The sequence below is a fragment of the Bombus bifarius genome, unplaced genomic scaffold (assembly GCF_011952205.1).
Source record: "Bombus bifarius isolate JDL3187 unplaced genomic scaffold, Bbif_JDL3187 scf7180000009200, whole genome shotgun sequence".
NCBI classification, from domain to species: domain Eukaryota; kingdom Metazoa; phylum Arthropoda; class Insecta; order Hymenoptera; family Apidae; genus Bombus; species Bombus bifarius.
The window spans coordinates 2,814,768-2,826,988 of NW_022884965.1; the positions used below are offsets into that span (position 1 = coordinate 2,814,768).

General features: G+C 34.3%; 1 protein-coding gene across 22 annotated transcripts in view; it reads right to left on the bottom strand.

Moving 5' to 3' along the window:
* The window catches only part of LOC117214247 (plasma membrane calcium-transporting ATPase 3), an 89,351-nt gene that overhangs the window by 46,106 nt on the left and 31,024 nt on the right, over positions 1-12,221 (bottom strand). For 19 of the 22 annotated variants that reach the window (XM_033460173.1, XM_033460174.1, XM_033460172.1 and 16 more), the window contains 5 exons: positions 1,690-1,967; positions 1,404-1,601; positions 1,068-1,294; positions 662-797; positions 435-569 (listed from right to left, as the gene is read on the bottom strand). In XM_033460173.1, coding sequence (XP_033316064.1) covers positions 435-569; positions 662-797; positions 1,068-1,294; positions 1,404-1,601; positions 1,690-1,846 — 853 coding nt within the window. In that variant the 5' untranslated portion in view covers positions 1,847-1,967. Of the gene's footprint in view, positions 1-434; positions 570-661; positions 798-1,067; positions 1,295-1,403; positions 1,602-1,689; positions 1,968-3,665; positions 3,972-11,424; positions 11,648-12,221 lie in introns of those variants that run through there. The other 3 variants (XM_033460170.1, XM_033460168.1, XM_033460166.1) reach the window with 3 other exon arrangements.

Sequence of the window (12,221 nt, forward strand, 5' to 3'; positions counted from 1 at the left end):
ATAAACACCATGCGTCAATTGTTGGTTTTCTACTTTTCTTTCACGTATTTTGTGCCATGCGTTTCGTAATACCCGCTACTGCTCTCTCTTAAAACAATTAGTAGTTAAACTTCTTTGTAATTTATTCGTATAAAAATTTCTAGCATTTTCCACAGGGGGGAGAGTAGCGAGTTCCAATTAATTTTTTAAAGTACTATAGTGGGAGAACTTGGCAAGTCCTACCATTTTGAAAACAAAATTATCCGTAATATTTGCTTCCTTCAAGATGCCAAGGTAATCATTTTAAATTCCGATGATCTTCCTTAAATATTTTGTTCTCAAAATGATAATTTCCGAACACTACACTACTTTATCTTATCCCAAAATGTTTAAGAACTAATTCAGGACACCTTGCATCGATCGTTCCATTCCCCACTGAAATGGAGTTTACATACCTTTCTTCATCTTCTTGATTTCTTGTTCTTGTTGATCAACAGCAGCACCCAACAAAGTAAAGATAATACCAGCCTGCGAGTTAACGCCCACAGCGGTAACTAACATTTTCCCAGAACCCTCCATCACATGTGTACCTTTAGAAGGGTCAGAAGTCACTGTGATTACCATCCCAACACAGAAAACAAATTTAATTATCGGTGTTCGATCTGTGAAACAGAACCCTCACCTGAGAGTACCATGGGATCGAACGATTCTCCTTTTTTAACATGGTCTGACTCTCCGGTTAAACTGGACTCATCCACTTTGAGATCGTTGCTTTGTATAAGGATACCATCTGCTGGCAGCAGGTCTCCATATTTTATCTGAATTGTAGATTACCCAATTTAGGGAAGACCTCGTTTATGTTTTTTCGACGAAGTAATGTTCGATGCATGTGATTTATTGACAAATTCTCAGACAAAACGTTATGTTCAAGAAGTTGCCAAATTTAAGTACAAATGTTTCTAGATTAAATCATGTTACTGATTCAAATATGGGCTTTCGTGTTAACCAGAGAATCGTAAGTCGTACTTGACTGCATTTGAAATACACTTTCTGCTAGTAGAATCTAGTCTAGAGTCTGCTGCACATACCTGACATATATCACCAACAACAATGTCAGTCACAGAGATCTGTTTGACCTCTCCTTGCCGAATGACAGAGAATCTATGCTCCCCTTCTATCCGACTTTGGAGACCCCTAAACTGTTTTTCCTTAGAGTAATCATTGGAAGCTGTTACTATTACCACCAAGATCACAGAAACAAATATAGCAGCTCCTTCTATCCAACCGTACTTTGATTCATCTTCATCTATCAAAGCTGTAAAAGTTCATAAAAAAATGCATTTTTTTATATCTTACAGAATAGCTAATATAATACAGAATAGCTTACACAATAGCTAAGAAATAATATTAAAATTCATACTTACGTCTCTCCTCATCATCTGCTGGCTGATAAAAGCTAAGACCTAATGAAACCAATGCAGCTACTTCCAAGATGATTAATGTAACATCTTGAAGAGCTTCCCACACTAGTTGTAGAAACGTTTTTGGTGGTTTTGGAGGTATTTGATTGGAACCAAATGTATCTCGTCTATGTTGGATATCGGCTGCTGATCCACTGAGACCTGCACAGTGAAAGTAGTTTCTTCTGTGAATATTTCATTTGTACATGCATATTTTGAATCATAGAACTACACAAGAGTAGAATCTTACCTTCACTGGGTGAAGTGTATAATTTTTTACAAATCTCCTGCACACCACCATAACTACTGATTTTATTGACACCTTCACGTCCCCGGAGCTCCATGAGCTCACGAAGTTGCTTAAGAGTGATACCATATTGGGTTGGTCGGCCATCTATTGTTGCCATTTTGCTTTGTACACCGACGTTGGCCTAAGCCAACTCTACTGTACTCCTTCACGCTAGCAGCTCGTATTATTCTCTGGTGTCACTGACACCACTGGCCTCCAGAAAATTGGAGGGCCAACAGCTGCAACAGATAAGAAAATCATCCTAAAACTCCATTCCATTCAACAAATCTTTCTTATATCAAGGACTGCCATTCTCAAACTAAGATATGCATGGTTTTTATTGCTGTGTTATGAATGCTAATTAAAAAATAAGCTATTAGCATATGATAATGGCAATGCGAGTCATAGTTATTTAAACAGATGTGTCATTATGTCATAATTATATTGGTACTTCTGGTCTTGATGAAATGGTAAAAAAAAATGAGATAAATATCCTTATCTCATGATACTACACTATCAATATTGAAAAGTCTGACACAGAAAGAGCTTTATGAAAATGCAATTCTATTTTATATCACCAATAGTGAAAGATTTCAAGGTTATATATATGTATGCAGTTCAAATGGCACCTTAATTTTTCCATAGGCAATGGACATTATTATTTCTAAGAATTAAAGTTATGCAATTTCTCTAAATTATCAAGTACATATAATCATAGGAAATCAAAGATTCATTTTTATCAAATATTAATATTCTAAAATATATCCTATATATATATATATCACAATAGAAATCATAATACTCCTATTTGGTAGAATCAATACAAGTGATGAGAGGAAATCCAAACAACAGGAAATACAAGTCATTGAACTTTAACATTATCGACTGATAAGTACAAACATTGAAAATCGCAAGAATTGAATAAAACCTAAAATTTACAATTAGTTATGAAATAACGGGATATAATTTTTTAATCAATATCCTTCCCACTTCAAGAAAACAGTTATAAAATGAACTTATTGAAACTTTTATTCCATACATTTTTACATAAATAAGAAACTTCTATTTTCTTGGAAGCATAAAAAGAGTTGTAATTAAGCTAGGACACCTATTCTCCTTAGAAAATATTCAAGTTATGGAAAACAGATTATTCTGTGGCATGCCATTGATAATTCAACTAGTAGCCTTCAAGACTTACACTAACGAAAGTAATTTAGAAAATACATTGCTCCTAAAACTAATCTCTGAACTTTGAGCGCACACGTAACCTAAACCTCAATTGCTATTCCTGAGTTATGCAGTAGACAACCACTCAGTTTAGATTAGAGTTAAGTTTCGTAACTTTAAAATATTTAATTACAATTTATATTCTACATCTTCCACAATGCCAATGATAGCCTACATCGTTTAAAATGCAGAATATATGTTAAATTAACTAAAATAAAATTAAATAAAATAAAATTTAATCTTATCTACAATTAGACAATACTAACTGGGTTTTACATAAAACAGAAAAGAAATAACTGTAAAGTTAAAAGTTCGGCAAATAACTTTTATTTATAACAGTTAATAATTTCATTCGATCCCTGGAAAATCACAAAAAAGGAGTTGTTAGATGCGATAAAATAAGCGTAGAGCGCTATGGACGTAAAGTAAAAGGCTGCCACGAGTGGCCTGGCCTAGACTGTCATCGAACGCCGACATAGTTTTGAGGTTATGTACCTTGACAAATGAGTCATTACTGAGAGACGGCAGTAAAAGTGGCAGACACTCTCTTCCGAAATGATGTCACAACGAAGAAACGATGTAACGGGAGCTTGCAATTGAACGAACATCGACGATATAGCCTGTCTAAAAATAACACCGATCGCGGAAAAGAGACAGAGCGACGACAGAGACATAGGGAGAAACACAGAGGGATAGAATAGCCCGTTTACCTTCTGGTGACAGTTTACGTGTTGACGGCGACAACAGATCGCGAATTGGCATGCAAACTGACCTCCCCTTCACTGGTTACGGCCACGAAGCTTCATTCTTCCCTGTCAATCACAGAACGTGCAGAAACCCTGATTCGCGACACGAACACCGCTCTAGGCAGCAAACTTGCTCGCCACGGAAAGGCGTGTTAAGTGAAATAAGCCATTAGCAAAGTAGTAATCGATTCGTGTTGCCCTCTAGCTGCTCGCACGCGTACTGCGCAAAGTTTCACTATTTTCCACTGGTTCTACTTGCGGCTCGATGCTCTAAACCATGATGTCGTAAAAGAAACTAACGTTATTATAAATTGTAATGTTTCTAGTGTTATGTGTCTCATGAAAGAATACATCCAGAAACTTTCGTTTCATTGGTAACGAGATACGACTATCATGATTATTTTGGTCAAATTTGAAACACATGTGAAAATGTATATAGTAGTTACAAGATATTTATTGAAAGTATACACTTCTCGAAGATTATCAAAATATTTGAACAACCAAAGTATTTACTATATCAATAAGCCACAATATTTAGTGAGGCCATTTTTAGCATTAATTGTATATTTAAGACTACTATCCATGCTGTATACTAATTTTTCACTGAGTATATGTTTGTAATATATATATATATATATATATATATATATATATATATGTGTGTGTGTGTGTGTATATATATTTGAATATTATATAAATTTGAAATCAATTCGAAAATGTGTGTATATATATATTCAATATATTATCTCATTACAGTGCTAACGAAATCTCGAAAAGTTTCGTACAATGTAAAAAAAATTTTCTGTGGTAAATATGCGTATAGTTTTTGGAGCCATTGTACAGATTCATCATTCTAAATTATAATCTAGAATGTTTTTAGATTTATTTCGTAAAATTTGTACCTCTTTCTGTTCGAAGTTTACAAAATTTTGATTTAGGAGGCTTGCTTCCGTTCAATTGTTTAATATTGAAATTGTCCAATAAATGTACGAGCCATAGAGAAATTCCACTATTTTCTACTAGACCTGACACTGCAAGGTAAAGATGAACCAATATTATAACTGAGCCGTGGATATATATACAGATTTATATTTTTATGAGTGTAATTTAAAAAAACAGAATCTAGTTAGAAAATAGAATATTTTAAAATAGAATAGTTTAACTTAAATATTATAACAAGTAATATATTTTGTCTATTTTTGCATGTATTTTCGTATCCTTAAATTTCCTATAAATGCAGAAAAATCTGCAGTCTAGTTATAATTTATAATATTACATTTATTCAATGAATCTTTCGATATATTTTTTTATATATCTATAGAATTTTCTATAATTCTCTATGACAACTACAATAAATTGAAATGCACCGTAACATTTTATTTTTGCAAAATATTACATTATATTTGCGCTCCTTTTTCTAGTAATGTTATCCAAGTCATTCACATTATTGATAATTATTTAATCCATGAACTTTATCTTTATCTCATTTTAATTATTCTAAAAAATTTAGTGACGTAGGTGACCGATGACCACAGTGCGGTAGAAAACGCGTTAACTCTTTCACGGATCAGTTACTCTTAGTTCCAACGAGACGTTTGCTATGTAATACCGAAACTTCTTAACAAATGAAGCGATCCATAGAGAATTGCTTTGGTAAATAACTTAATTAATTCGTGTAAGTCGAGATATGTAGGTTGTAATCTGTGTCGTAGATGCGAACAGTCGCGAGCGTTTTGCAATATGTAATTTACGATATCGTGGAACACACGAGGCGGAATTCAACACAACAGAGTCGATACATCACATAACGAGTCTCGCAATCAACTGAACGCTCCTGGCCGTACATTTTTACTTGGAAAGTTCAACCTGATTCATTCATCACGTTTACGTAATTTTTACTCACAACTTTATTTTCATCCTATTACAAACGAACTCCCGCTAAACAACTAGTTACCGCAGCCTTAAATACCTATTAACAACTGCTGTATGACAGACATCATCGTGAGAGAACGAAAATTCGCGATGATCTAAGCGAAATGATCGCATTCCTCAAGGGTATCTTATAGAAACTGCTTGTGCGATAAATCACTAAACAGCGAATGTTCATGCAAATTCGCATTATTACGAATATAATTTAAAAAATGGAACCTAGATAGACAACTGTTTTATCTACTGAAGATCATAAGGAGTACATTTTGTACTGCTAACGATATTTTCTTCATACAAATTTCGGATGATTTAGTTTATAAATCACTAGATTGGTTTGTTCATATGAAATATGAAACATCTTGAGAAACGACTGTGAATCTTCAAAGATATAATATACACCATAGATTTTTAAGTACTTCATACTTTTACGAGTATAATTAAGGAAATGGAATCTAAATAGAAATTTGTTTCATCAACTAAGTGTAACAGTATATACTCTTGGACTTTAACTATTTTATATATTTTTGCATATTATATGCATTGTGTACACTTTTTCAGTCTACAAATGACTTGGTTCTCATAATTTTCTCTTGACCCTTTAAGTCTTTCAGATACATGTGAATAAAATAGCTGGATTAAAAAGAGCTAAGTATAATATATATGGATTTCTATACCAATAGTAAGAATCAAAATGCTATTACTGGATCTATATCTATTTCTATAAATGAATTCGTCGGTCCCTTTCTCAGATAACTTTGTCTTTCGGCCAATTCTAGTTTTTCTACTTTTAATTTTAAAAGCGAAAATAACGTCATCTTATTTATTAATATATTTCAATGTTTTTCATGTTTATGCTGTGCCTTAAGAACGTTAAGCTAGATAATTAAAAATCCTAGACTAATAAGAGGATAGATTTATAAATTTCTCGTTAATTTCGTTTTACTCTATTCTTTTTCCTAAAAGTCGTATGTAACAAATTTCATAAAAATAATGAGGTGTCATCATCGAATAACGTAATACCGATACTCGACGAACGGGAAGCAACAATTGCCTCGATTTTTTCATTCGCAATGAAGTCACCACGGTTTATCGTGTTTTAGTAATCGACGCTCTTTTTTCTACCCCAATAACCACTCGTATTTAAAGAGTGTCGTTTAACTAAAAGAAATTGTTTGAAGCGGTCAGAGGCCATTTCCTTGGCCGCGTGGAGGAAAGAGATATTTTCTCTGTGCTCTATATTTCGAGAGTACGTGTCGATATTGTTGATTGAGCTGAAGAGCCGAGAGTCGATACGGAGCAAACAGAGCGGCAAAGCAAGAGGAGAAGAGGGAGTTACTAAAGAGAGAGGAAACGGAATTCTTTTTACCATCCAATTCCAACTATTTTCGTACTTTCACGCGGATTCCCTTCCATTGTTTACACTCGTTCGAGCACTCCAGTCGAGAGAGATAGAAAACGTGGAGAAATTCTTGTTATCGAACTTTCGAAAATTCTTTTTATTGTTCGAGAGATGGGTTTATCGTAATTTTATTTTTCAATAAATTTTCATCCATGCTAATCGTCGTACACGACGTCTTGTGATCATTTCACACCAATCATCCACGCAACTTAACCTAAAAAATGATCGCCATTTTATTTTTCAACAATTTTATTCTACGTTAATAGTTATATTGATGTACAGATCTCAATTCATATTAATCGTCCTACGTGTATGACACCTAAAAAATATCGCATGAATCATCAACGAACTTAACCTCAAAAATTATTACCATTTTATTTTTCAACCGATTTTATCCTACGTTAATAGTTATATCGATGTACAGATTTTTATTCACATGAATCACCGTACGTATATAACCTTAAAATATACCGCATGAATCATTTGACAGACTAAAAGATTATCGTAATTTTATTTCTCAACGATTTTAGCTTACATTGATCGTTGTTTATGGCATTTTAATAATATTATACGAACCAACGATAAACCTAACGTATAAAATTTCCGATTTCTCGATTTATAGCGTTTGCAGTTGCAATTATGCCTGGCAATTTTCTAGGCGATAAAATCTCTCTTTACTCGTACCCGTGTGCTAATGACGCAAAGTCTATAGAGAAATCGTGTAATCTCGCTCTTTTTCTCTCATGTAAGTTATACAGGTTCAATGGGTGCAGAGTTGTGACCGGGGGTGGGCTTCCTTAATTAGAAACTGATTTGATGCGAAGACTAACTACTGCCATAGTAGGCGTAAAGATGGTAAACTGCCCTTATTTTCAGGCGTTGTTTTACAATTAATTTCACGCTCTATCCGTATCAGGGGCGCGTTCACGCGGGGTTACCAACCTTCGAATGAAAAACTCCACCGTCTTTCAGCAGCGAATGACACACACGCGCCACCCGTGCTCGTGCGCGCGCGCACACACACACACAGAGGATAATTGAGAAAAAGAGAGAGATTCTGGTATTATGCGATGCACTTTTTCGAGAATGTGAATCTTTTTTCATACGAACAATATTAATACGATCAATGAAACGTTAACGGCAATCGATCCATCAATAATCCCGGGAAATCCAACAATAACTCCTCGCCCTCTAATTATAATGCCTCACGGGATCAGTTTTCACTGAATCGGATAAAATTGCTCTATTTCGACGCGGACTTACCGCACGGACGATCAGTGTATATTTAGTGTTTTCACGTGTTTGAACTGTACTGTTGCCCACCCTGAACGACATACACACACGCTCTGTCTTATTTCTGGATTCCCTTAAAGAATTCACCATACCTCCATCTTTCAGGGATTAGCCATGACCGCACGTGTCGGTTGCCAATTATATTTTTGCTAATATGTATTGAGTTTCCTATCTGTGTGTACTATTTCTGTCGTTTTGTACCTATGGACTTGGATAGAGGATAAGTGTGTTACATGCACTGTAACACATACACTTATAACGTCCTATATCCTGCAGTATATATATATATATATATATATATATATATATATATATATATATTAACTGTATTACATACACTTATCATCTAACCAAGTCCATAGATTCACAGCACACTAATACTATACACAGATAGGAAACTCGATATTAGCTCTGGAATCCCAATAACCATTCGTACTGCAGATTTCTATGCATTTATGGGAAATTTAAAGCTGCGAAACTGTATAAAATGCACATAATACGCAAAATTACTTACTTCTTTAGGGAACGTAATAATTTAGCGAAACATAATAATTTAGACTACGTAACTGAAACTGAAAGTGAAATAAAGCTAAAATAGAATAAATTAATATTTCTAGTTTTTTTTTTTATTAAAAAAAGAAACGAAGAATCCGAGCAAATTTACTAGATACACTGACTCGCTGAGGTCAAACGAAACGACATAGATAGTTTGATGTGAGTTTAAGTCAACGACAAGAAATGTACGAGGAAAGAGGAGAAAGAGATACAATCTTTCTCTCTATTCTCATTTCTCATCTAATCTTCTCACGTAATTTACCATAAGAGCTCATTACTCGATTTACGTCATGATTTCAGAGATAACGTTCCGCTAGATGGAAAAATGTAAATCTATTAAATCACTTGCGACAAGGATGATATTTTGATACTCGTGATTGCAAAATCTCGATTGTAAAAATACGTTAATGACAGATAACGCAAATCGGTCAGAATCTAACGCGCCGATACGTATCGATACCGTTATCGAATCGATATGTATCTACCGATGCAAACATAACCTAAACTGGAGCTAACCTAAATAACATTATCGTCCATATTATCTTCTGGAAGAAAAATTCTAGTACTGTAATTTCGCTTTTATTAACGACTCACGTTACGTGTATTATTCCGAAATATTGTTTTCTGTTTTTATACCATGAACTATCTTAAAATTTCATTAGCATAGTAATTTAGATGTAACCCAATAAGAGTTATCTGAATCACAAAAAAATTAATGCAACCTTCCATTTCAAAAAATCTCTAGTGGCCCCTTTTTTCAGTCTACGATTCGTCACAAAAAATAAATTGGTCACAAAAAATAAATTGGCCACTAAAACAGTACGCTATTTAATTACAGTAAAAACGAAGTTGATATCTCCATTAGTTTCTAAGGAAACGGATTGTAGCACTTTATCCGGACCACCCTGTATACTGTATAAAACACCTAAAGTACTTTCCACAACGTTTAGTACATGAAATAATTTTCTACTTCAGTTCCATTTTTCGAAAATTGTATTCATAAAAGTATGAATTCGCATAAATATCCGCAGTCCAGTAATGAGAATCGACCATAATTGTCACCATGTATTCATTAAATAGATTTAGATAAAAAATGAATCTAACGGTCAGATTCAAGCTCTGTAGCGTAGAAATAGAGTGGGATGACCTTAGCCGGTGCGAAGAGTGACAATTAACCCGCGGAACAGGCGAGATTTACAGCGCAGAAAGATTTGCATGCATTTGTGCATTCGTATGCAATTACCCGTATGGAGCGCGCGCGCTGTCGAGTGCCATACAAACCATTCACTGTTTCATATCTCATTACTCGCGCTTTTCTGACTGATGAGCCATGTAGAATATAAAAAAAACCAGAGAAAGACATCAGTCTACGTTTCATTAAACTTTGCAGAATTCTCCACCATCTCTCAACTTTCTATTATTTTACAGAATTTTAACCGAATCAATGCAGCGACGAGGTTATTAAATATTATCGACATCGGTACAATCGATTTTCGATGGTTGCACCGAATCGATTATTAACGAAATCCTGTTGGTCCTATCTTTTCGGATTTTCATTAATATATAGGGCATTAATCTTAAATTCATCATTGCTGTATCTTAAAGACGCGTTGTATAAATAAATTGCGCGTTATATAAAACATTTTGAATATGTTGGTCATACACATATATGCCACGATTGTGGTGGTCAAATTTGAAATCAATCTGACGATGCATATACATAGAAGTCACAAGACATTTATTGCAAACATATATTTAGTAAGAAATTAGCATACAGCACGAACAATTTTAGCTCTCGACTGATATCGTTGAATCATATTTAATTGCTAACAATTTACAATACATTTAACTTTAATTTGTATCTATTATTATTGTATTATTATTGTATCTATTATTATTATTGTAACTGTTATTTGTATATAACAGAATAAAATAATGTCTCTGTCACGTAAAATACGAAATATAAATTGATATAAAATTCTCTAAAATAAAATAATTTTATTCTAAATAACTCGGAATAATTGCTGACGCAGCGACTCCAATTAACGTTTAAATATATTCTATAATAAGTAAATTGCACATATTTATGCAAATTCATATTTTTATAAAGACAAACAGATGAACAGAATCTTAGCAGAAATTTGTTTTACCTACTGAATATTGTAACGGGTGTAGGACGTTTATGTATATTCGCATATTATACGTACTATGTGCATTTTTGCATTTATAACTATCCCATAAATGCATAAAAATTCGCAGTCTATTAAGAATGCTGAATATTGGAGACTCGTTAATACCATGGATTAAACTGTTTAAATACTTCCGCTTGTATCATTATATGTCTTGTAGCACTTATGTACATTTTTAGATTTATTTCAAACGTTACCAATATAACAGTAACAGACGTGTCTCACTCTTGTGCTAGTGAAAATTCAAAATGTTCCCTATAACACAAGAAATATATATTTATAAAAGCTCTACAAGTATTCTACGAGTATTTCATTAAACTTTCGGAATTCCGGCTATTATATCAGAAAGCGTACTTACGAAGAAAGCCGAGCGCATATCTTCGACACTGACAACGAACTGCACAGACATACGCACACGTTCACACTGGACCGAATATTTATAAACCCAAGGCCGGTAGGACGAGACACACGAGGGTCAACGAGCAACTTCTATAGAGGATTGTCTTCCGCGAGAAGCACGGTTCGCGTCTATAATTCCGCCGGGTGAACGAATTCGCGAAACGCGACTATGAAAGAAAAAAATTTACAGACGGCCAGTTGGTTGTGCGCGCCACTCAATGGCGACACTAGCACCACACAGTGGTGTGGTGGGGAGAAAGAGAAGTAGTGGTGGCAGTAACTAAAAGTAGAGAGGTGATGACGACCTTCTCGCAGCCAGCCGCCGATAATTAGCCTGGCAGATTTTAAGATATTGGGGCCTAGACCGATGTAAACCGGCAGGATTGATAACGTGTCGAAGTAAAGTATCGTGTAAACGTTTCATGACGCTAATGTGCTTCACGCCGTCGTATAATGACGTCAATCGAGTCGACGAGGGGCGGCGCGGCGGCGGCAGGCGAAAGCAACAGGAACACACACACACACACACACAGGCTATACAGTGAGAGACAAAAGTATTAAATAATACAGTTGGAATGTAAAAATAAAAAAATATTTCTTATATTATTAAACATAATCGAATATATGTCTGTTTCATTACATTCGGATAATTACAGTAATAAATGTACAGGAACAAACTGTTAATTAATTTATTTGATTATTGAGATAGAAGTATTTATATAGTACAAGAGATGATCCAAATACAGACTAGAGTTT